Genomic DNA, 26,463 nt, shown 5'->3' with positions numbered 1-26,463 from the left:
TTTTAAAATCAAGAAATTTATTTTTTTTGCCAATTAAAATTATTATTTTCTTTTAAAGTAAAAATTGAAGAGCTCTCTATTAACAGTTTTCTGAGCTTAAACAAATAATGTAGCTCCACTTCAAGACAAAAGATGGCTCTGGAAGTCACATTTTGGCATTGACAATTTATGCAGAAACATAACCCCTTATTTATTTTCTCTGTGGCATCATTATGAGTAAAGGTTACTCATATATGTGGCACAAACAGATTATTAATGGCAGTCGCTGATAAGTGAGTTTACTTTTCAATGAAATAGGTGGCATCTCAGAACAAATAAAGTTGAATAAAATTTGAAAAATTTCTATCAAAATTTGATAAATTCCTTGGTTTTCCTGACATTTCCAGATGTACGAAATTCCCAGATAACTCTAGAGTTTCCGTATTGGTACATTATTTCTATTCCAGATTTTAGTAAAAGCTGACTCTTCACTGCCGATAGCGAAATTAATATTTACGCAGGTAGGAGGCAAGAAAACAATAAATCGCCCACATTCGGTGAGCGAAAAGTTTCAAAAACTGTTGTCGTAGTGAATGAGTATTAAATTTGTTGGAATTTTTCCGTTTTTTCCAATTTTTTAAGGAAAAACCCGTTTTTGTTTTCAATGACATGAAATTTTGAACCTCTACGTTGAATAATTTAATTTCTACGTATGGTTAGAGTTTTTAAAGAGAAACATTCAAAACTAGTGTTCTACTCAGTACATTTTTTCAACAAGTTCACTATTACTGTGAAATAATTTTTTCTAAGAGCAAGACGTAGTACAGAAACACAGATCGCTTGTAGAAATGGACAGACAATTGAAAATACATTATAGAAATACAGCCCAAGGTCATCCTGAGACGAACGTACAAAGGGAAAATTCGAGAAAAGAACAACGAAAACCTGTCAAGCTTAGAAGTGCGTCTCGGGGGGTTCGTCAATATATTTACAAGTGAACGGATTGAGAAACCATGAACAGAACGACTTCTCATGCTTGTGCTTACATTTACCTCTCCTACTGTGGAAATGAGACAACCTGCTGGGTTCAGAATCGATGCTCGAACTCTCGCTGTCTCTCACCACGCTGTCGTAGCCACTCTCCGCCCTCCTGGAGATGGCGGCGGGGCTGTGCTTGGACGTCCTAGGCGTAGAATCGTGACCGCTGTCGTATCCCTCGGACTTGTGACCCAACTTAATGGCAGTCACCCCCGTCTCCAGACTCAGAATGGCACGATTCATTCTCTCGACGGATGGAAGACTGTTGGGGGGCGGTAGGGGCTGGGAAACGATCGACTCGACGGGATCGCCTTCGAAGTTTTTTTCCGTTGAACAGGCGCCATTCCCGGGCATCCGCTTGCTGCTCTCTTCCTTTAAATTCGGATTGGACGCGCCATCGGGATGGCGCAGGTATGCCAGGTTATTGTCCCTGTACTTGTGGCAGTACCTTTGGAACCGGCTGCCCAAGGTGGATTCATACGACTTCTTCCCCGTCAGATCCTGTGTGCTCGCCGAAAGATAACTGTCGGTGTACCAATTCTGCGCCGTCGCCGGTCGGGACATGTTGACCTTGCAATTCTCGCAGAACTTCTCTTGGACGTACGCGGGTTCGCTGTATATGCTGCTGTTGTCGTGACCTCCTTCGCCTCCTCCGTACAGCATGTCGGTTAGAGTTAGGGATCCGCACCTGGTGAGAACCCTGTTCTGTTTTTGCTGCTGGTACGTTTCCGAGTTGGCTACTGTCGCCTTAGCCAGCCTGTTAGAATACAATTCGTGTAGTCGCGCCAGCTGGTCGAATTTTTTACGGGTGGTTTCGTCCAGATTGCCGTTCCTCGGGTAGGGATTGTCGGGGTCCTCGTAGTCGTCGTTGTACAACCCGTATCTATCGAAACGATGACGGGGTAGAAGTCTTTCCAGGTCCGTGAATACGGACATGGAATCGGTAAAGGTTGAGACCACCGTGAGGTTTTCCTGGCTTAGTATTCTCAGGGGGTGGTCTAGGGGGTTCTCTTGATCGACCTCTGGTAAGGGGTTTTCTGCATAGCCCATACACAGAGCTATGTCTTCTTCGGTTACTTGCAGGCAGCAGTCTTGTGTCGGGACGGGTTCGAGGGGTTCCTCCACTTCTATGATTTCCAGCATTTCGTCGCCTTCGCTTTCACCGTGGTCCTCGTAGGCGCTGTTCTGGTAACTGTTGTACTCGGCGTTAGACAACATCCTTTCTTTCAACAGCATGTCCAAGCTTTCCAAGGACACTTCTCGACTGCTTAACGGCTGGATTAGAGGCAGAGCGGGGGGAATCTCCGGTTCTTCGTCGTCTTCCATATCCTCGTCTTCTACAACCTCTTTTTCTTCAGGCGTGTTACACTCCGGTATAACATCGTTAGCGACTGCGGACATCTTCAACCCAGTCCGAATCACGCTCTCCTCCACTACATCGTGCTTTTTCGAATTAAGCGGCTTGACGACCTCGTCTTCGTCACAGTTTTTGAACTGTGTCAGTTCTCTGGGAGGTTTGATGTCCTGCGTGCGGGGGTGGACGTATTTCGACTTCTGTATCTGGATAGTCTGGTGCTCCACCCATTTCCTTATCATGTTCTTCTTGTGACTGTCCATATAACCGTAGCCCGCAGAGCCGTCGGCCTGCATCGGACCGTCCACCCAGGTCTCGCGTTTCTTCACGTGGCAGGCTTCCTTCATCAGATGCCGCGCCTCTGCCACTTTGGATTTCGATATTCGAGGTCCGTCGATCCACTGTTCGTCGCTTGCGCCGCTCGCTGGGTGTTTGGACGGGTCGCTTTTGTTTTTAATGGATGGTATCCGGCTGGGGGACGATTTGGGTGAACTCATGTGGGCGGGCGAGGTCTTGTTGCTTTGGCACGTTTTGACGGTGGTTCTGTGGGAGGAGGGCTTCTCCTCGGACTTTTGGGGCTTAGGAACTTGGGAAGGTCGTTGTTCTGCACTGGAACCTACAAAAGAAAATGCGATTAAAAAAAAACTTAATCAAGACGTGAAATCAAAGGCTTCATAGTTCACCAATAACCACATGAAGATCTAAGTGTATTTGTTTTAACATTTTAAAGACACGCGAAGTGCCGCAAGTGGCGCCCTCTAAAAAGTAACAGCAAAATTATAATCAGATTTGAATTCGTCGCATCAAAGAACCTTCGATCTCCAAAATGAGTTCACCAAATTTTTACCATAAATTCATTTGTACTCGAAACTAGAGTTATATGTCGGTGTATTCTATAAAACCTTTTTCACATTTTCTTATGACAATGTTTAAAAATTTCAACCTTTACCTCTTAAAGCTTTGCTCATGGAACACCGATTATCGCCGGAGTTAAGGCTGGGTATGTACACAGGGGGATGTTCCCCATCAGTAGCGTCATCCGCGGGACCAACGTAAATCACCGTGTCCGCGGACAAATCGCTACTGGAAGGATCAGGCTCGCTGCTGGTCCCCGTGGTCCTCGTGGCTTCCTCCCCAGAACTCCCTCCCGACCCGTTCCCCGCTGCCGACGACACGAACTTGATCCTTCTCCTCCTCATTCGGTGTATCCTCGACGCCAACTGCACGGTGGTCAAGGTGTCCGTGTAGTTCTGGGCGAAGGGGGAGACGTGGACTATCATCGCGGCGTGGCAGGTCAGCGAGCTAAGGCAGTCCTTCAGCAAGTGGGTCAGCTTGTGCTCCTTGTAGGGCAGGTGCTTCTGGCCGTTGAATATGGCCAGGAGGATGTTGCCCACGCCCGACAGAGGGATCCCGCCGCTCGCCTTCCCTCGTTCGGAGTTCCCCAGGTCGATCAGATGCAGACGGCTCCGGCCGCCGGCGACTGCGGAACGATTTCTTAGATTAGTAAGGGATTGGATGGAGCGGCGAGCCGGAGAATGGGAAATAAGTTCGCCGCGGGGACAGAGACGCGCCGCCCGCGCCGAGAGGCGATAAGGAATCCAATTTTCATAAATTGGCGGCGGTTAATGGGGCAACTTTTCTGTTGCCGTTACTTTTAAATACACTATTAAGCGGGGAATAAGTGTTCTCCTCTTATGTAGGTACCTCAATTAATTGTTCGAGATTACCTCAAATCCGATGTACAAAATTTATGTCTTAGTTGTTGTTCAGGCATTTTTTTTTTACTTAATTGTCGCTGAGCGAGTGAAAAACATCACTTTTAAGAAATGGCAATTAAAACGCAGCGAAAAGAACGATATTCCCCGGCAGTGTTTGCAAAGCAACGAAATACGCACTTGCCGATTCCTCACCACCCCTCGGCCGGGTCCGTCAAAGTGTTTGCGGGCCTAATTTACTCACCGCCTCCTTTACCGGCGACGCTATACTGGTAGACGTGCAGGGTAAACAGCAGATGCGAATCCCTCGAGTCTTCCCGGGCGGGGGCCCGACACTCCACCGCCGCGTCCAAGTAGTGGGCAGCCTTTTCGGCGGTGGGCACCCGCAGCTCGCAGTGCGGGGGCTGGTTGCCGAACAGGGGATCGTCCCGCAGGTACATGCCGGGCGACTGCTCCGAGTCTGGAAACGAGAACGGAATGATAAATCAGTGCCGCCGCGCGGAGCGAAATCTCCCAGGGCAATAAACTATGACGATGTGTGCTATACATCCTTCTTTTACTAGTTTTGTACGGAATCGTGCACAGATCTAAAGATTTTCCTGTACTTTTAATGTCATACTGTCAAAAATCATATTTGCCACTTTTACTATTAGTAATTGATAGGTGTGGTGTAAAAGCTGTGTCTCTACACCCTTGACGACGTAGATGTTGCAAATAAAGTGATTTTTATTTTTTTTCTCCAAAAAGGAAACAAGATACGAAAAAAATCGAGACAAAAGTTTTAAAAAAGTTAGTAGCGCACATTTTTTTTGTCAAAAATAATGGTTTAAGTGCCTCCTGGAACTCCACTGGACTGGAATAATTTTAATCTAGTTAGGGCCAAATAAGCCCCTTTCTACCATAAATAACTACCAAATTTCAATAAAATCAGCTAAAGGATTATAAAGATTTTTACGATAAAACTGTTTTTAAAAAAGTTTGACACTCTGGATTTGTTATCCAAGATTTTCCAGAAATAAAACCGTGTTGTTCTGTACCTATTCGCGAATGCAGCTAAGAGCTCGCCCTCTGGCGGTGACAAGTGATACTAGCGAAACAAGGTAAATATTTCTTCTGTGTGTGACATTTCGTTTTGTTTTTATTTAAAATTGAATTTAGTGTTCGTTTTTTGAACACAGTTATTTTAAGAAAATAGTGTGAGGAAAATTTCAGCAATTATGGATAGAAAGAAGAAACTGTCAAACTATTATTGTTCAGTTCAAGTTTGCTCTTCATGGTCCAAGAAAAATCCAGAATTAAGTTTTCATCAAACCATTGAAGAAATTTTCAAAATATTATTGCCGATAGATAATACTCCCTGAATTTCATGAGGGTTGTTAGTAAGTAAGGGCACTAGTCTGCAGACATAATATAAATTTCTAAATTTAAATTAACTGCTCAATTTTCCCATATAGTACCACATGATCAGCCTTAAAAACTGCCTCTCCTTCTAATATACAACGAGAGTTTTCGTTAGCATATATGTAAATAGGAAATGTATTCCACAACGGATAAGTTCATAGTTACAACTTAATAAAATGTACATTACATTGTAATGCTAGAGACAAATAAAGTAGACATAAATACTTGCCTTAAAATTTATTTATGAAATATTTGAAACCTATAAAATAACACAAAAGTGAAATAACCGCAGTTTGATAACAAAATTACTAATAATAATGGCAAATAAGACAAATGTTGTTCAAATGAATGTGTAAACGCGAACGGCAATGTCAAAATTACCTTGTTTCGGAGCTTACTGCTTTCGCCGCTTGGTGCGCTTGCATCTTAAAAATTATCGCGGATACGAATTTTCTGTTTTTCTGCGACATTAAGAGGACAATGGACACGACACGCCTGCTCGTAAAAATAATTATGAGGAAACTCGGCGTTCTCCCAGTAATAAATTACTTTCCGGCAAAAGTATTAATGAAGATCCCCTGTTCAATTTGCATATCTTACATTTCACTTCTTCGTAGTGTACATTTAAAGCGTCTAACTTGATAGCTGCTGACAGTGGTATTAATTTTCAGCAAGGTGCATTGCAGCAAACTTACATCAACTTTAGAGCATATCCGGTTGTGCTTTCTTTTACGGGAGCGATACGGTTTCAAGAAAAAATTAATAAAACGAGTACAGTTATTTTAAACTCAAATATATAGGGATCAAAGTTATACTACTCATGAGTTTGTATTCTCTATATAGTAGTAATATATATGGACAATTGTATATTAATGAACATCCTACAGCAACCCCAATATAACAAGTTGCCTTCATTTTAGTATGAATTTACTTTTATTTTACCTTAATACTAATTTATATCCGCCGTCGTAAAACTTTTTATGATTGCGATAGTGTCATGTTAAGCCATAAAATCGCATTTAAAATATTTAGTGCGGGTTGCACGCCATCACGATTAATTTTTTTGCCATGCCCTCCATATTCACGTTGTGCTCGTGCGAGGAATGCAAGAAACTTGTTTTAACCTATATCCTGAGTATTTTTTAATTACGCATAAAGATAACCTTTGGTGGAAAGCGGAACGACATGACAAAAAAAGTGTAACAAATGTAAAAATATTGATATTGCCTAAATTAGAATACATGGAAAGTTTTCAAGATTTATGTTTTTTTTTTTAAATTAGTTAAACCCAAATTTCCTCCACGGCGTAATTTAATAATAAATTCAATCACATTTTCGCTTCGGAAAGTCGAAAATATGCAGTTAATTTTTTAATCACAAAAATTTACAATCTAATTAAGGCCCCCCCTTTATGGAATTAGAATATCCCAGGAATTAAAAAATAATTAATTTCCCGACCCCGAGAAATACCGGAGTTGTGTTTTTAATTTCAACGTAACGCAACTTTAAGGAATTTTAATCAGAGTGCTCCTTCTATCAAGTTTGCTAATAGGGAAGTCGGCGGTGTTTTTCATAACGGCAAACTTTCTCACAGCCTTTCGATGTTGTTACAATAAAACACATCTGCTTCCGATGTCAGCCTGCTCCGACAATATGTAAGACACCTTGTAACACTCCCCCGAAATACTATTTTCGCTAATAAGAATCCGTCGGGAGATTCCTCACATCTGCCTCATTCCCGCTGACGTATCTCGTGTTTATATCCCTCCAAGGCGCTAAGGATTTTCCTTGCTTCCACGTGACGTAGAGTTACATGAAAACCACCTACGTAACTATAAAAACTAGCTTCTTTACGTTTTTTTTTAACTGCGTTCCCAAATAGTGTAGATATTTCTATGAAACACATTCTTACTCACATGGAAAGTGAATAAAAATCCTCCCATTAGACTGGGTTTTTTAATTATGTATGTAAAATTGCAAGGGTAAGAGCGATTTTCATCTCTGTGTTTTTTATACTATAGAGGTAATTTTCTTTTGTGAAAAATTTTGTGAAATACATTTGAACGTGGAATACTATAACATAAATGAGGTTTTTGCATAACTTTGGATTTTTTCAATGTTATTACTCAAATTATTAAATGTTATAGCTAAAATTTCAGTAAAATCTTGTCTGTCCTACTTTCAAGACTGCTTGCTGAACCCTAACTCAACTTATTTTTCAAAAGCTGAATCGATATTCAGTATTATATGTATTATTATTATAACAATAGTAAAAGTACCCAAAGAAGTGAAAGTTATTCCTAGAAAGATTTACAGATTCGACGCAAAGATCTCATTAAGACTTCTAAGGAGTTCGTGAGCTAGGCAGTATTTCCTAGAGCTTTCCAGCGCCATAGAGAGCATTCCTCGGCCTTAGCTACACACGACGGAGAGTATAATATTAGGATAATTACCTAAATTAATTAAAACTAATCTCACATAAATTCAAGCTGCACCGCTAGGCACGAAACTCATAAACTTCGGGATTGGCTATGGCACTCTAGATTACAGTCTGTGATTTGAATTTAGATATCAGTGTTTGTGTTGTACTTCTCATTGTGCGTATACGCGTATTTTGCGTTCGGGCGCTTTGTTATTACTGCGAATTGAATAAATATATTTCGGAGGGGTCACGAATAACGTTTGTTTGATTTGTTGCTCCTGGGTTTGTAACGCAAGTAGGTACCTCAATTAATTGGACTTGTTGAATAAATGAAAAATGAAATATGAAAACTTTTTATTATTTTGAAATTATTCATATTAAACCCAAATCCCAAATTATTTCCCAGTCGAACCTTTAAATTGTAAGTCCTGCATCATCCCAAACCCAGAGCAGCGCTTCATTGTGTATACGAAAACACGCAGGAACACAACAAAAACAAAATCCATGTACGGGTCTCCCCCCCGTCTTCCACTATGGATTATTGTGGTACCGCTGTCGTATCCATGTCTGTTTCTTTCATGGCCACCGCGACTATGATGGATCGAGCGCCGGTTCGGTCTTGATACCTCATACATCATTTTACCTTTGTTTATGTTTAATCTTTTCCCAGATATACGCTCTTACAAATTCGAGCCCACGTGTCGGTTCACTCGTGTTTACTTTTACCTTTGCAGAAATTTGTTTGTCAAACAAAAACGGACAAGATTTCTGGTCGGATTTCTCGAACACCCTATATAGGTCTTATCGTCGACAGATGTCGCTCTCGGGGACCTCTAAAAATTCAACACCGCACGTGGGTAAACTGGAGTGTTCCCGGCAGGTATTCGTTTACATTCACCTTAACGTAAATTCAAAAGTGTAGTGAAGTTTTACCGGAATTCATCAAAAAGGAACAACTCGGTTGGCGTTAGGAGTGGAAATTGAAACTGGGTTTAATTGAATAAAAATGCACTTTGCGAAATTTGGGTTTTCTGACGCGAAGAGTTTAGTAGGTGGAAGATAAAAACTTTCAAATTTTATCGCATAATCAAATATACGAGATTACTCAAAAAATAAGTCCCGATGAAATTAATTTTCCGTCGATCAAATAAAAGACTACAACCTAACAGTTCGTCATTTTTCTGCAAAAAAATGCACGATGTTCTTTCTCAAAAAATATTTTTTTCGGCTAAATATTTTACCAAACCAGACGAAAATCTCCGCTGTTATGTTTTTAAAAACGAGAATTGAGCTTAAAAATAAATTAACAGCTGAATTTTGAGTAAAACCATTTCATTAGCGGAAATATATCCCTTATTTCAAGTAGGTGATGGGAATTAAAAAGGCGTAGATTTATTTCGCGGAATGCGGGAAGCCGTATTTTACGGCTGGTAGTACATTAATCCGACAGGAAATACAACGAGTAATGGACGCAATGGCAAATGAATGGCGAAATTAATAGTTATTGAATAATAATAGAAGGGACATCGGACGGTATTTCATACCGGTTTAATGGTACGTGAATACACTTAATGCCAGCCATATTTATTTAAGGCAAACCTATTTTAATATGCACTAAACAATGCCGATTAATTTATCGGCGGCTATCGGCGTTGGCCAGGGCAGAGCCGCATTTACAGCTGCAGTTGCACGGGCAACGGACAGGAGCTTGCGATATTTATTTAATAATTTATTACGGTTCGGAATATAATAATTAACATAATAATGTTTGAATAACAACGTACTAAAATGGCTGCGTCGGTCATAAAGTTGATAAATGCATTAATGAATGATGTAGTAGGTATTTTATTTTTAACGTTCTAATGAAATTATTGTGGGCATTGTATTTTTAAGAAAGTACCTATCCGTACATTGTAACGAGAAAGGCAATGTGAAATGTGTAGAAAATAGCACTTTTAAGCAGAATACATGGTAAGATGTAGATCGTGAAGGTTTCGACGAGTTCTCGTTGGAGAGGCGATCGAACGTCGACTTTGACTACTTGCAGTTATATAACCAGGGACAAGTGCCTGGCCAGTACGATCCAAATTTAAGTTTGCGCACTTAGAGACAATATAATCGATATTACAGATTACTATTATTCCTATATCGTTATACTGACTGTTAAATAAATACATATTTTATTAAATATCATTCAGGCAACTAAATAATAATTGCAAATTGTTAAAATCAAGTCTGTCAGTAACATTGTTTTTAACAAATAAGGGATTTCAATATTTATATTATAATTGCACTACTTACCATTAGAATATCCTGACAACAGGTCCCGTAACTGATTCGTAGGGCCACAGATTTCTACAGCCGATACCCTCACAGAAAATCTAGCACCAGTCTTTTGTTTTTGCTCATTTATCCCCTTAAACAGCCAAGATATTGCACACGGTATTATTCCTAAGGTATTGGCGTTCTCCGGAGTTCCCAACATCGTATATGACTTCCCTAGGAAAAAAAACAATCGTTAAATTTCACTAGTGAATTTATAAAGGTATTAAATGCAAGATTTTACGGAAGAGGGCAATGACAAACAAATATCGCAAACACGATGTATCTCTGGGGTGTAATTACTGAATCAACTTTGTCATCAATTATCGGATAGACCAATTAGTGTTGCTCCGGCTAATTTCGAAAACAACCGCGTTGTTGACTGTCTGAAGGACCTTCTACTCGTTGACGAAAATAAGCAGTTGGGTCTAGGCTGTCTAGAATTTTTACTGGTCATTTAGAGTATGTTCAGCTCGAGAAAGTTGGTGCTAATTGATGAAAATTCGATGCAGCGCTTCCAGGGACATTTGTTTTGCTTTTAGTCCGCCCCTCCGAATGAAAAACGGCACCGAACTTCTTCCACTGAAAAACGAGTTGTCTAATAAAATCCTTTATGAGTGTAAGACAAACTTTTCCCCTCCTAATTGCTTTCGGCTTACAGTCATTGCCATCACTTTCAGATATAATCTGTCTAATGAAGATAAAGCTTTTAGGAGTTCTTAAACCCAGACCAGTCCCATATACAAATACCTAGGAGGAGCTGTGTAAACAGCTGTCTGAGTCGATTGATAATTTTCCCCTGACTTTAATCCCTTAATTGAATCACAAGAGATGAAAAATGTCACTAATTATGCGCGGAACTGGGTATTTTTCGATTAAAATATTTTACATATACATATTTGAAAAATAATTACACAGTAGATGTTAACTAATGAGAAATTAATCGTTTTAGCTTAGCTTAATATTTTACTCAGTGCTGAACGTTATTAATTTTCATAGAATCCGACAATTAAACCTTTGATTTTTAACGAAACGACGAAAGCGACGACAAAGGAATATATTTCTCATAGTCATAACTTTATCCCTGCGCTATTTTTCTATTACCCGAACTCGCTGCAGTTTGAAAATACAAACAAGGTGCATCGTAGAGAATATCCACTAAAATAGGAAGCTATTATATGGGAGCCAGAGACTTCATTTCGAGTTTGCATGTAAAGCAGCGAATGGCGAAATAAGGTAATATAAAAATTTCAAGCGTGCCCGCTTTCGGTACAATTCTAATTGGAGCATTTATTTTTATTACACCGACTTGCATTTTAAACTCTTCGTCCACTAGATTGTTTTGTTATAAAACTAAAGCAAAAATTAACCGTTGATATTTTCCACTGTTGCGTTGTACTACAAACCACCCCTTATTAAAATTTTTTCCAACTGCCAGGTATTGCCCTCGTACGTTTTAATCCGAGACAGATCGATGCTGTTTAAATATCCCGAGATGACGATCTTCGGTTGACTAGCGTTTGTCTTGCGGTAATGAGCTTTTTTTATAAGGCACGTAGGTCCCTTTATAGCGGAGGGCATTAAGCAGTTTCACTGGATTCCTCCTTAATTTCGTGATAACATTTAACAGATGAACGGGATTGTCTCCTTTATAATCTGAATTTAACGACATCAGCAGAAAGACTGCGAAGTTTAGGGACGATTTGGAAATATCCGTAATCCTGCAGGAGAGATATCCTTCTTTATAGGCGCAGTATTTATTCGGAAGAGGGATTAGGCGGCTTATCGGGCCCTGAAAAATGGCTGAATCCAATACAGTGTTTTGTATGCATACATTGCTCCGGTCGTGTATAAAAACTTCCATCAAATTGCAAATTTTCCACGTGCCGGGAACTATATCCATTGTTACGACGTGTACGCGCAGATTTTTTTTTTCAATACGTCAGTCTCGCGGACGGGGAAAATAAATTAGCGAAGCTTTTGTACTTTTAAATGTAGGCAAAAAATATTACCGCCGGGATCTGTATTGTAAACAGAATTTTCGCTTTTATTGAATCCCGTCTCCAACAAAAAATCGAAACGAACAGGTCGAGTTTTTCGAAAGGAATATATCGTACCTTGTCATTTAAGAAATTGTCTGGCTTACTGATAATATGATCAGATTTTCATTTACACCAGTCTAATAATAATTATTTTAACAACAACGCAACAGCGTAACTTCGCGCCCCACGAAAACGAGAAACACTGACGCTAGTCTGCAAATTGAAACGAAGTGCGTTATGAGCGGTAAATTTTAATGAATATGTGTGGCGGGTGTTAAGATAAATTTCACGGTGCCACTACCGGGGCTCACTTTACAGACACTAACCAGATTTAAATGAAAGGGGAAAGTTGCCACTCCTGCAGGATAACACTCCATGTAATGTGCCATTTCCATGCAAACGCCTCCCTTGGAAATGCAAAGCGGCCGCGACAAGAAATCTGAACAGAAGTGTCTCGTCACATTCGGTAATATTTATGAAATTGACTTTGTTCGGAGGCAGAGCGGTGCACGGTGCATGGTTTTTAAGGTCTAAATAAAATTTGAATAAGGCTGATTATGCAGAAACGGAGGGGAAAAATTTACGACATGGTGTTTGTTCATCGTGCCGCGAAAAGAAAAACAATGACATGATTCGTGGCACAAAATAGACGCGGCTACAAGTTTTCACAAAGATTAAAAGATAAAAAAGGCCTAAATTTCTAGGTGATTTTCAGTAATTACTTACCGAGCCCAGCATGTCCGAAGCAAAAGAGGCATCCGTCTGTGCCGTTGATGACTGCGTGGATGACGTCCGTAAGGGCGCTGGAGCACACCTCGGTCTGAAATCAGAACATTGGGAATCACGTACAGCTCATAATATTTCTAATTTAACTTGGCGGCGCTCGTCCCTGCATCTATTAACATCAGATGTCGGGTCGCTTCGCCCAGATTGCGCCCCTCCGCGTCGGATCTCCTTCTGCAAGCGCGGGAACCAATCAACCTGCAGGGGGACGCAAATGTAAAAGTCGTGTTCAATCTTTTTAAGATTCCAGAGAGTCGGAATGAAACGCTCGTCGAAGACTTCACCAGGAACTGTTATCGATTTGCAACAATAATGTTGATCCATACAGGGTGTTCCAAAAGAGGCTGTTGCTAAGGCGATTTTATGAGAAAACATAATTTGAGCTATTTAGATCCCTAAAGGAAAATTAAAGTAGTCGCTCTTACCTGCGAGTCGTCCTGGGAGAAAATGGCATCGAAGGCGAACATCTTGGGGGCTGCCACCCCCACCCTCCTGTCCTCCGGCGCTGCTGATCCACTGCACAGAGATGGATCGATTAATGTGACTTGTTTCTTCCGTTTGTCCAAACTGAAAAAACTGTTTGGACTACCCGATTCTGCAGCTGAGCCCGACGTGGGATTTGACACTCTCAACATCACTTTCACCTAAAAGGAAACACGGGGTTAGTCATCAAATTGATGTCCATAGAGAGAAGGGTGTGGTGATAAATTTTAGGAGCTGTAGAATGTCTCTTTAAGCTATAATACTACAAAAAATTAAGGTAGAACTTCTAGTAGGGTTGCCAACTATTCCTTATGACTTTATAATTTAAATTTATAACATATTATTATTTCTGCTAGCGGTATTTTAATATCATTTACAACACTCATAAAAACCAGTAGAAAGCGTGTACGATACATTTTCTAATACTAAATTTTAAACACGCACCGTGTACATCAGTTTTGGATATTTTGAAGAGGTAAACAAGCAGGCGCGGGAGATGAAAGGTGCCGACCAGGAACCTATTTTACAATTCATCAGTCCCAGGGCTCAAATACACAGTCAATATCGTCACCAACGAACTGTAAAACACCCCCCGAAGGAAGTTAATTTATACCTACGTATACACCTCGGCTCCGCCAATGCAGCGACGCGAACTTATCGTAAACAAATGAAGCATTAAACTTTAGTACCCACTTTTTACGACTCGGAGCCTATAGTTTACCGACTGGATGATTCTGTGAGTGCGACGCTGTATTATTTTACGACTCATTATGTAACAAACCGTAAAGTTGAAGGCACACGTGCCCAAAACGACATCCCGGCAGTTTAAAACTTAAACTGACATGCCCCGGCATCAGTTAAATTACAACCCCGTGTACTTGCAAAGCGACGATACTAGCGCAATCTCTTCTGTGATCAGTGTTGCCAACACGAGCGTTACCGAATGCGCGAGACGGCTTGTCAAAAATTACCAGAAAAAAGACAAATTTACTTTTACACGAATATCGTGGCACTCTATCCGATGAACCGTGGTTTCAATTTCCATTCTTAAAAATTTACAGCCCTTGCGGTAACCAAAATTATTATTTCAGTTCACCAAATCTAGTATAAATGCGTTGCCGGAAGGTTAGTCAACATAGTGGTTAAATTATCAACGGTATTACTATTATACTCCAGGTCGATATCGTACAAAATTGACGAATGTATACACGTAATTATTAGCGGCCCCGGGCGGTACACTACGAAAACAAATACGCCGGATGCCTGCTAAGGCACAAACGAAATTATTTGCAACAATGTAATATCAGTATTTGCCCCGTCCGCATTTCAGGGAGGTAAGCGGGTTCTGCCGATAGTACCGCGTATGTACAGCTGTGGACAATAAAATGTTACCAATGCTTGTTCAGCGTAAATGTGGCTTTGCTGTTGAGAGTTTAAATGACAGTTGTACCTTGTATATGTACAATAAACATAATTATTTGTATATGTTTGAATTAAGTTTAGAATTTTCTTTGCAACCAATACCATAACGTCAGTGAGTAACATTCAAATGTATATTAAATCGAAGAAAAGACACGGATAAATAAATCTCACAGGATACAGAGCACTGTTAATCCCGGATTACACTTCATCCCAGATTTTTAAGAGCACCGATTACGCCCGGCAATTAAAGAAAACTTCATTTCCTGCCGAAGTAGTAACGCCGAATTTTTTTACGACGGTTCAGAGCTGGATCGTAAAGTTCGCTGCCGAACCCGTAAAATATATGTAAAGTGGGGGTAATAAAATATATCATTGGGAGCAGGAGTTTAAATTGTATAGAACAGATGCATCCAGGAAGAAAGCATTCGTTTAACTTTTAAGTGAAACTATGTAGCCTTCCATTCTCCTTAAATGTATTGGGAACACGCCTAGTTAACGTTACAGCTATACAGAGTGAACTTAAAATACGTGCATACGTTTTAAATAACGGTACAATTTACTGTGTACAACATAAGAGGGTTTTCTGTAAAAAAAAAAGAGGAATAAGTAAAATTTAACAGAAATTTTTTAATAGAGAACTTGTTGGGAACCACTGACTTTATTCTGGCATTTACCATTAACGATTATGCAGTGTTGGCGGTGCTGTATAGATCTCAAACTTGTTATATGAAATAGAAAAAAAAAAGTTCGTCAGAAACTTATCAAAATCTATAGTATTCAACAATTAAATAAACTTTTTTTAAAATAATTAGCTAAACATTTATGTTACATTTGCTTCTTAAAAGTAATTGAAATTAAATTTTCAACCCTTAGGGTAACAGGTCAAATTGTACATACGTATAAAAAGATTTAAAAACAAAATTTGCGTAAATAATTCTAATTCTAAATATGAATTGAGTGCAAGCTTTAATTGCATGCAAGCAAGATAAATAAAAAGCTGTCGGAAGTGTTGAAATTACCGAGCTTTTTGTTAGATTTAAACAATTCAACGGCTGCGATAATTAGCAATGCATTTCGAAACGTCCTCTAAAAAATTCTAATTTACAAACGTTTAATTTCATAAATTGTGTAACGAGAATCAACCGAACTCTATGTATATTAATTAGATTTTCATGGACACAATTTAAAATAGCAAATTACCCGCGGTGGAGCTACTTTGTGTTGATTTATCATTAAATTTAATCTATACGGAAAACCTGATCGTTGGAAATACGGAATAACTGGTTTATGTTACGTTTTTTTTTGTTTTGTTATTCCCCGAACAAAAATTTCAGTCAGTTCTGGAATTTAAATCAACTGCGACAAAAATTTATATGGGACATACAAATTCCGCGCAAATTTTGTCGATGGCGTCGGGCTTTGAACAAGAGTTTGGCGTACCGCGTGTGTACGGTACAGAAATGCCCGACATACACTTTGCGAAAGGGATACGGGAAACCCAACCTACCAAAATTGTTTCTTTTTTTCATCCAATATCAGTAAGCGTCATCTCACTTAAATGACGTCATATTCAACGTGTTTTCCATTCGTCTTTTTACGCAAAAGGCAGGGTCGACATAAACCGAAGTTAATAATTCACCGGCCCTTTAATTACGGCGCAATCAGGGATGAGACACAAGAAGCGTATTATTTTTTGCAGCAGGACGAAACATTCTGACGGGAAGATAACCGGAGGGAGTAGCGGCATAAAATATGGAGGAGATGCAGAGCGTGACAAGGAGATAGTGAGGGATTCGTGGAAGCGCTGATTTGAGAGATCGATTCCTCGTAGGAAATTGGGTTTGTAGATCGTTACGATAAGCGAAGAGTTCGGTTAAGATGTAACGGGAGAATATATGAGCCGAACATCATTTGCCAAACGTGACTTTATTCTTGCCCAGGTGAAAAACTTTTCCACAGCAGGCGAGATTGTTTCTCCATATACGAGAGAGATATTTTATTTGTAACCGATAGAAAACTGATGAAATGTACACTGCAAAAATTATGTTATAATTCCAGAGTAGAATTTCTGTATACTGCAAATTGTTAGGTAGTTTATTACTTAAGTAATTTGCTTGATAATTTTGTTATTTCTATGTGAGCATATAGAAATAGTCCAATGGAAAACTGGTCATTATGAAAATGGACTGTACTTGTGAAATGGAACAAGCTAGAATAGAACAAAAAAACAAGTCGATTTGATTTGTTTTGTGTAGAACAATGAAGTCAATACAAAGGAACTTTTCTGTGTTCCTTATTACATTTTTCGATAATTTTAACTCATATTATGCAGAAATCACTAATACACACAGTTATTTGCTTTTTCGCTGTCAATGTTTGAGAATTAATTATTATTTGAGAAATAATTCAAGTTAATTCGGGATGTTACGTATTTTATTATTGTTTTACGCAGTGGTAGTCTTGGAAGAACATTGACAATTAAAAAATTTATGTGAGGTGTGACAATATACTTAAAATACATACAAATTCATTCATAAATAATTCAATTTTTGTTTAATCTGTGCTAAATAAAACAAAAACAAAACGCGAATATGCTCTATAAGCCCATAAAACTTTTCCTGCAAGATTCACTTTTAGAACATTTTCGCAAAGAAACTTTTATTTACATTCCGTACCACCCACGTCTAATTTCAGTTTATTTCGACTTTCAAGCAAACTGTTCTCCCCGTATAGATTTTATCAATTAAACACTGACCCATTTTTGCAACGGCGGCTTGCGTGCAAATTCCACATCGAGGGGAGTACTAATTTTATCAATCTCCGCCTAAATTAAAATCAAACCCCTGGAAACATGGCGGTTGATAAACGTCGACTCGGAGAAATAAGAATATAGCTCGGAGTGGAATTTAAGTAAACCGCGATTAAAGTTAACCTCTATCGCACACCTTCCTCCCGCGTCGGGGTTTGACAGGCGACGGCCTCGGGCGCATCAAAATTGACTTACCGATGCGTGTAATTCTGCCGCGAACTCCCGGGCTGAGGATTAATTAATTAGTTAAGTTGCCTGGTTCGATTCTAGGAATAAGTTCAGGTAAGATTTTCGCACACGGGGACGCGCACGCTTGAAAAATCACGTACGTAACAAAAAAAATCGATTATGACTTGTCAAAGTAAGTCTTAGATGGATGTCTTTTCAAGGCCAACTTAACAAAATAAGGAAGTAAGTTTATGTGAACATGTCTAATAATATTTTTTAAAAGAATCAGTACTGTTACTTACTTTACTGTTTTTTCGACACCCTGTGACATGCTGAAGTCGTCTACTAATACCGTGATTACTACGACTAAAATAATTAATGAACAATCGCTAGAACAACGTGAATAATTATCAATTAATTAATATCGACGGTGCTTCGACTCCACGGACGGAATCCGTCTGCGTCTGCAAGGTAGACTCCCGCCTAAACTGCTTAATTATTTTTGCTAAGGATCCTCGCAGTAATTGAATGACTTAAAGTGTAAAGCAGTTGAAGCGCACCCTCATTTATTAATATCCCACCGCCGGAGTTGATACAATTATGAAAGCATCGGAGTAATGGGGGTAGCAACATTCACTTGTTTCGGCTCGGAGCCTTATTGTTAATTAAACTTAATGGTAATAACACCGCCTAGGAATCAAACTAATATTTCATAAAAGAGAGTTGTTACAAGCTTTGTTCCAAGAACGAATTTGGAACGGTCTGGTACCAAATGCGCATGTCTTGGCCATAAAATTGTTTTTGAAGCAACTTTCCATTTATTGCCAGAGATATCCAAGGAACATTACGAAAAAGTGTTCGAATTTAACGAGAGTAATGGTAATAAATGCAGAAGTCATGCTATCCTGTGGATAAAAGTCCGATTAGGTATAAATAAGGTGGTTGTGGATGAAAATATTTTATTTTATTAAAAAAAATAATTAAATTCTATTTTTGTATTCTGTCTTCTATTTTTTAATATTTTCGGTATGTTATGTAGGTACCTACGTAAGAATATATTTTTTAATTAATTTAAAACAAAGCATAACAAAGTTTATAAACATCGTTGGGAATTATTCTGATTTACCTACTTACAAATAAAAAATAAGAATATCTTTCAGGAACCTACTGAAAAGCGGTCAGGATCCCGGGATCAATGCCGTACAGTGACAAAATAATGTACTCGCAAATTTGTTAAAAATATGGTTTTCATGTTTTCAAAATGTACAAATAAGTTATATAAGTACGTTTTTTTACCTTGACAATATGTGAATTAGCAGTCGAGTTATCTGCTAAATAAATTGATGTACTTGCACATTTTTATTAGGAAAACAAGGCTAAAATAATGATATAATGAACACTTTCTCTTAGCTGCTAATTCTCATATTGTCAAGGTAAAAAAACGTATTTCTAGAACTTTATTTGTACATTCTGAAAACATAAAAATCATATTTTTGACAAATTTGAGAGTACCTACATAATGCCAATGCAAGGCAGTGTTTTCTAAAATTTCTGGAAACACCGGATCACCAAATTTATTATCAGCGTCATCGTTGGCAATTTGCTATTCTCCGATCATAATTTCGCAAAAGCGCATGCGCCTGATGATTTCTGATTGTTGCTAACCGTTCTTCCAACAAAGCCAATCCCCCCTCCTCCTCTATTTGCGTGACGGTGTTGAGTGGAGGGGCAGGGTGGGGACTGGGGTTGGCGTCAGTGCTGGTCTGCAAACAATGGGGTACAGTCGGTTAAACTAGGCTCCTGTAGTACCTACTGCAATTTGTAAAAGAATCTTGCAAAATATACAAACCAGCCGCGATTCGTCAGTGAAAGTAGTGTTTAGTGGATCATACGGGACAAAGACAAACAGTGTGTGAAGGAAAAGTGAAAAACAACAATTAACAGGAATTCTGGGGACCTCGTGCAACACGGAAGTAGTAGCATCAAGCAACAAGTCGAAGGAGCGTTTCGGCGAATAGGAAGCGGTGAACGGAAAATAGCAGCAAGCCAGCGCGTCGAAGCAGGCAAAACATAACAATGTGGGACAGCAGCGGCGTGTTAGCCAACACTCGGGCTCCTTTTATTCTCCAGTGAACACCTATAACCTATCCTTTTATTCTTCCATATTGCAAACAATGTTATTTGGCTTGAGTATATCTGTCGTTTCAATTTTCGGTCGTTAAAATGGATTTAACATCATTAAAAATAAAAAGGGCAATTAATACGATTTCAAAATTTCTTAAACGAGGTCAGGGATGAAAATCTTTCACGACACAACTTCGAGAGTTCTCATTAACAATCGAAACGGCTTTCAACTTATACCTAGCAAATTATTATCGTAGAATCCTTTCTTGGACAATTCGGGTATATGTAATTCGCGTAGGCGGGCAGTTACAAAACTCCGACATCATGTATAACCAAAAACATCAAATAATACTTCCAAATGATAACAAATATATGTACCTATATTCGGACAACAGCACAAATTTTGTTGTTGCTAACTCTCTCAACGAATTTTTTTAATTTATCAATAATTCTGCAAATCGTGCATTTTTCTTAATAGGTATGTGTTTATCAAAATTATCGATCTGCACTTCGGTGGATTATGGGAGTCAACACTAAAATCTGCAAAATATCATCTGCGCCGGGTAATAGGAAATTTTATTTTAACGTCCGAGGAATTGTACACGATAGTATACATATCTCAGGTCGAAACTTGCCTGAATCCCGTCCTCTTACTCCAGGCCATTTCCTCATAGGTACATTGCTCTCTCTGCCTCAATATGTTAGCAATCTTAACTGAATAAGTTATTACATATCACAATATTCAACACTTGGACACTGTGGTTCAAGGATTATTGCAACCACGTGGAAAATGGCGATCAGGTAGTGACACCATTCAGCCAGGAATGCTCTAGTTCTTCTAAAAGACAACAAGCTACCTTCTTTAAAGTGGCCATCCAGGCGCCGACAGTTTGTGTCGTGTGGTTAGTGTCAAAACTCGCGAAAGTGTTTTTAAACGAGCTATAAAACGTTTGTGTGTGTGCCAGTGGAAATTGATTATCAAGACTAAATTTTTGCCTATGAAATGTTAATGCATGTAGATATTTTATGTACCTATTATGTTTATTTTGGTTAAATATAAAACATTTTTGTTGAAAAACTACGCTTTTAAGGCGGGCGGACCCCGTCCTTGTTCTGGACAGAGTAAAGTCGGTTAAAATAGGCTTCTGCCTCTTGCAATTTGTAAAAGAGTTTAGCAAATATACAGTTCACTGTCAATGTTGTTGTCATTTCCCAGAATACCAAACAAATTCCTACAATTATATTTTCTTCGCAGAACGCGATTCAACCGGTATATTGTAAAGAAACAAATAAAAACACATTTTTGCGACATAAATTGTTAATAACTAAATTTACAGAATTAATAATTTTGTTTGGAAACTGAAAAATTCTCATGCCTTTCGAAAAAACAAGAAACCTACAATTTTATAAAACAGTGTTGATGAAACATATTAAAATTAATATACTTGGTATATACAGGGTGGTCCCGAGGTAGTGGGCCAAAATTCACGGGTAGATTCCCGAGTAAAAATATTGCGATTTAGCTGAACTTACCTTAGTCCAAAAGTTGATAGTTAAAGAGATACAGGGTGTTAAATGTAAAATATTATTTCAGTTTTTTTTTAATTTATCCCTTAACAAATGCAATTATCCTCACAAAATTTTGGGGATTGGAGTTCTTTTAGTAGAGGAATTGAAATCTGTTCACATTTTGGTTAAAGTTCACAGAGGGCACTAGCTGCAGTAGATTGAATGTGTTAAAAACGACAACTTTTTTGTACTTTAAGGTATCTCATCTTTGGTAACAAATTCTTATTTTTCAACTTTTTTTGCACAAAAAAGGTGTACTTTATTAAAGTAGCTATCTCGCACCGTTTTCGAGATATTTGGCTTTGAAACTTCCAATGCTGTTGCATTAAATTACAATTAACTACCTACAGGTATTATTAATTTAGCCGTAAAGTTTCTTAAGTAGGATTTGTAATTTGTTGGAAATCAAATAATTGACGTCTTCCACCTGCCTTATTGCTGTCATTTGTATGCTAATTTTTATTAAGTATTATTCGTATCTAATTAAAATTACATTTTAGCTTACAAATTAAATTGTATACTCGTATACATAAATGTTAGATAGAATGCTGAAGTTTTCGTTTTTGGAGTTACATGAAATCAGTTGTTTATGGAGAAACTATACACACTTGAGAAGAACTTTAGGAGCAGGTTTTAAATGATGCAAAGTCTTTTCGCATTAAGAAAGAAGAAGAAGACAATCTTTTAATAGCAATTTGAGCAATTATTGTCAAAAAGGCATATTTTCCACTAATGTTTACTATTTTACTGTGCATTACAATATTTAATTCTAAATAAACCCTTGTTTTTGACATTTCTAAATTATTTTAATTATTTCAACTATTAGCAAAGTTTACCTTTTTTGTGTAAAAAAGTTGGAAAATAACAATTTGATACCAAAGGTGAGATACCTTTAAGTACAAAAAAGTTATGTCGGTTTCAACACCTTCAATCTATGGCAGCTGGCGCCTTCTATGAACTATAACCAAAATGTNTTTTTTTGTAAAAAAAGTTGGAAAATAAGAATTTGATACCAAAGATGAGATACCTTTAAGTACAAAAAAGTTATGCCGTTTCCAACACCTTTAATCTACGGCAGCTGGCGGCTGGCGCCCTCTATGAACTATAACCAAAATGTGAACAAATTTCAATTCCTCTATCCAAAGAACCCCAAACCCAAAATTTTGTGTAGATATTTGCATTTATTAAGAAATAAATGGAAATAAACTAACATTTTACATTTAACACCCTGTATCTCTTTAACTATCAACTTTTGGATTAAAGGAAGTTCGGCTAAATCGCAATATTTTTGCTTCGGGAATCTACCCATGAATTTTGGCCCGTTACCTCGGGACCACCCTGTATTTGTGACTTATTTTGAAAATTAATTCACGTTTAAGTTGAAAAATTCGCTCATCTTTCGACAAATCAAAAATTTTATCGGTCTATTTTCGCGAATGTACAAAGTAGAATACTTATTAAAATAATATTTTAAATGCATTCACATTTAATTAATTACACAAGTTCTACGGGGAATTAAAAAATATGCACGTAATCGTTGGGCACAATGGTTCCCGCCTCAGTTAATGACTTGGCGTTGTTCAAATTAATCATTTTGGAAATATCAACGTGCTCTGGTGACGGGACTGAATTTATTAAAGCAATTTAATATTAAAAACCTCAGGAGATACAGGTGTAGGTCACGGTATTGCTTAAAAATAAAGTGGAGCCAGTAAATTAGAAAAAATATAAATTGTTGAAAAGTATTTGTATATAGGATGTTTCAGAATTAAGTCAACACACTTTGAGGACATATTCCCAGTGGCGGCTCGTGATTTTTTGAGATGGGTGGGCAAAATATTTTTTCTCATGTAACTTAATATCATATAGGAATAATTGCACTCTACTGGCCTACTAATTTATTTTCTATATCAATTTTTTTTTAATTTTCTGTTAACAAATGATCCGCAGCTTTTTCCCCTTGCTTACATAAAAAAAATCCCATAATTCTTTCAACTACTTTACCACAATGAACATATCTAAAAATTACTAATAACTGGGATAAGCATTTAACATCCGTTGTTTCATTTGGGTACTTGCCACGCGAAATATAGAGCATTTCTTATTTCTGAAAATATCATTTTGGATGCTCTCTATTAAATCATTTTGAATAGTTTTTGAAAGGCTGCTAAAAACTAAACTTTTTTCTAAAAACACTTTAAATTTATTATCGTACCTTGAAAGTAAGTTTGCAAGCTCGCGAAAATTGCCTTGATTAATGGAATATCTGATTCATTATGGTCCTTAAATCTTGTTCTTGTGTAGCTAAGTAAATAATCATATCAATAAAGTGCTTTATAATGTCTATATTCGTCCACGACTTTATTATATTTTAAAATATTCTCAGGAAATGCGGAATCGAGAAAAGTTTGAATATTTTTTTCCTAATAATTTAAATTTTAATGATGAATATGTATGCTAATTCTATCGCTCTTGTTTTTTTTTTTTTTAAGGATTCATCAATATATTTCAGATCTGAATATCCTAGATAGTTCCACGGTGTTTTACTTTTTTCATTACATAGTAAGCAATTCTACCAATATAATTTGGTTTTGGTTTCACTGCCTGTTAACCATTCATATTTATTGTACCAATTTTTACTAAATGATCCGTTGCTTCCGCAATTGTTTTTATTTGTTAAATTTTTCATGTCAGGCGTAGGTTTTAATTTTGAAATAAATAATTTATTATCGAACGTACTAAACAACGTACTAAATTTTTTATCTAATAAAAAAATTAACAATACATTAACATTCCTACTCACCAATTCGGGAATTTCACTTGCCGTTTTACTTTACTCCAAACTATTAAACAATAAAAACTTGCCTAAACCACCACTAGAAACCCTAATCTTGTCCAGGTTAAACATAAACAAACGACATGACAAATCGCAAGATGATACGTAAGTACTTGAGGCATATACGAGTGAAGCCGAAGGGCAATTTATGTATACTCATATTATAATTTATTAAAAATCTGATTGAAATTAAAAAAATGTATTAAATGAAACAAACGTTTTTTTTATGTCACAGTTTCTTTTTTATTTGAAGAAAAAATAAATATTGGATTTAAAAGTCCTAAAAATTTACATCGCTTCCAATATTTACAAACTCGAATAATCTATTAAAACATTGAAAATTTCTCCGCAATAATTCTTAATTCAGTTTAACAGCAACGAGTTAAAAAAACTTAATTATAATTATCCTTATCACAGAATATTCAACATAGCACCGTAGACATTTATTTTTTAACTCGATTTACACATTATTATAAAACGGTTTATTATTTCATTTATTAAAATTTGTTTTTTGAAATACCTTTCCAGGGAAAAATTGTTCTAATGTTTAAAAATTCATTTAAAGAACAAAATTACAGCAAATAAATATACATACATATGTGTATTTCCAATCGCTGGCGAAGAAAAGCCTTAGCTGGCCTTAGCTGGCCGATATAGCACTCGACGGGCATATGCGGGTTTGCCCGTCGTGGAGCAAATATTCTGAATTGGTAAATGACTTACGTTTCCGATTACTCTCTCGTCATATATGTACGTATAGGCAGGCAAGGGACAGCCCGAATGTAATGTTGGTTGCTGCTGAGATCATCGATTAAATTATAATTTTAAGATTTGGTAGCGGGAGTCTCAAAGGAGGTAATGCAGTTTAGATTTAATTTTATAAGAATTAGGTCAAATTACTTTGGTATATGTATACACATTTTTATTTTATTTTTCTGAAATTATCAGGGTGGGCACTGCATATTCCTAAGATGAAAATGAGGAAAAAAATATATGCAAATATATTGCCGCAAACGCTTCGCTTTCGAGATAGGTACGGGGTGTTACATATTCCAAAAAATATATATTTTTTAATATCTTGAAGGTGAGTAGAGATATTTAAGTAAAACTTGGTGTGACTTATGATTAAATAGTTTGCCGCAACATGTTTCAGTAATAAGTATTAAAAGCTATCATCAGTGGTGGTTATATGGGTAGGCAGTTCAATTATTTCGGCAAATGAAGTAGTACGGTCCTGCAAAAAATGACAACTGGTTTAATGTAATATTGCAACAAACTATCTAATAATCATCATCATCACATCAAGTTTTACTTAAATATTACTGTTCGCTTTCAGTATATTGAAAAATATTATTTTTATGGAATTCTAAACATCCTCGAAAACAAAGCGTTTGTGGCCCCATGTTTAGATACATTTTTTTTACGTACCACTCCCAATTTACACTAAATAACGTCGAGCAGTGTGTTTTGTTGTTCGAAAAAGGGCGCTAATGATTTAATGCCCGCCGTTGATTAACGGTGATGGTCGGAATGCAAATGAAGACAAAAATGCGGTAATAAATACATGCGTTCAATAAGCGGGTTCGGGCTCGCAATGGGTGTAGTACTGTTTGCGGCTAGGCCTGACTAGTTTATGGTTGCGGTTAATACGGTGGTGCAGACATTTTCAATTTATAACAGGTGGAATGGCAAGGAGGAAGCGGTGTTAATCGTATTAGTGTCCGGAATGAAACAATGGTAATGTTTTAACGGTTTTGTACCTCTCGGTGGAAAACAAACAGTGAAGACACGGTGTCTGGAGAAACTTAAATTTAATTTGATGACGTCAGAGTCACCTTTGACTGGCGATACTTCTAAACAGGTCACCGAATGCAGACGGCTTGAGGAGATTCAAAAACATGATAATGGAATCGGTGTTGACTCAACAAATTGCGCAATTCTCGTCAGCAAACACCTGTGTAATAACCCTAACCAAACACGCAAACATTTAGAGTAT

General features: G+C 37.6%; 1 protein-coding gene across 1 annotated transcript in view; it reads right to left on the bottom strand.

Moving 5' to 3' along the window:
- Window positions 1–808: 808 nt before the first annotated feature.
- The window catches only part of LOC108912305 (kinesin-like protein CG14535), a 134,808-nt gene continuing 109,153 nt past the window's right edge, over window positions 809–26,463 (bottom strand). The window contains exons 4-9 of the mRNA XM_023453941.1: window positions 13,482–13,700; window positions 13,000–13,093; window positions 10,211–10,408; window positions 4,331–4,546; window positions 3,321–3,851; window positions 809–2,987 (exon numbers count right to left, since the gene is read on the bottom strand). Of these exons, the coding sequence (XP_023309709.1) occupies window positions 934–2,987; window positions 3,321–3,851; window positions 4,331–4,546; window positions 10,211–10,408; window positions 13,000–13,093; window positions 13,482–13,700 (3,312 nt within the window). The 3' untranslated portion in view covers window positions 809–933. The remainder of the gene's footprint in view (window positions 2,988–3,320; window positions 3,852–4,330; window positions 4,547–10,210; window positions 10,409–12,999; window positions 13,094–13,481; window positions 13,701–26,463) is intronic.

This window comes from Anoplophora glabripennis, unplaced genomic scaffold (assembly GCF_000390285.2).
Source record: "Anoplophora glabripennis isolate ALB-LARVAE unplaced genomic scaffold, Agla_2.0 scaffold183, whole genome shotgun sequence".
Classification (NCBI taxonomy): domain Eukaryota; kingdom Metazoa; phylum Arthropoda; class Insecta; order Coleoptera; family Cerambycidae; genus Anoplophora; species Anoplophora glabripennis.
The sequence above is the reverse complement of the archived record's forward strand: the minus strand, read 5'-3'. Positions and strand labels throughout refer to the sequence as shown.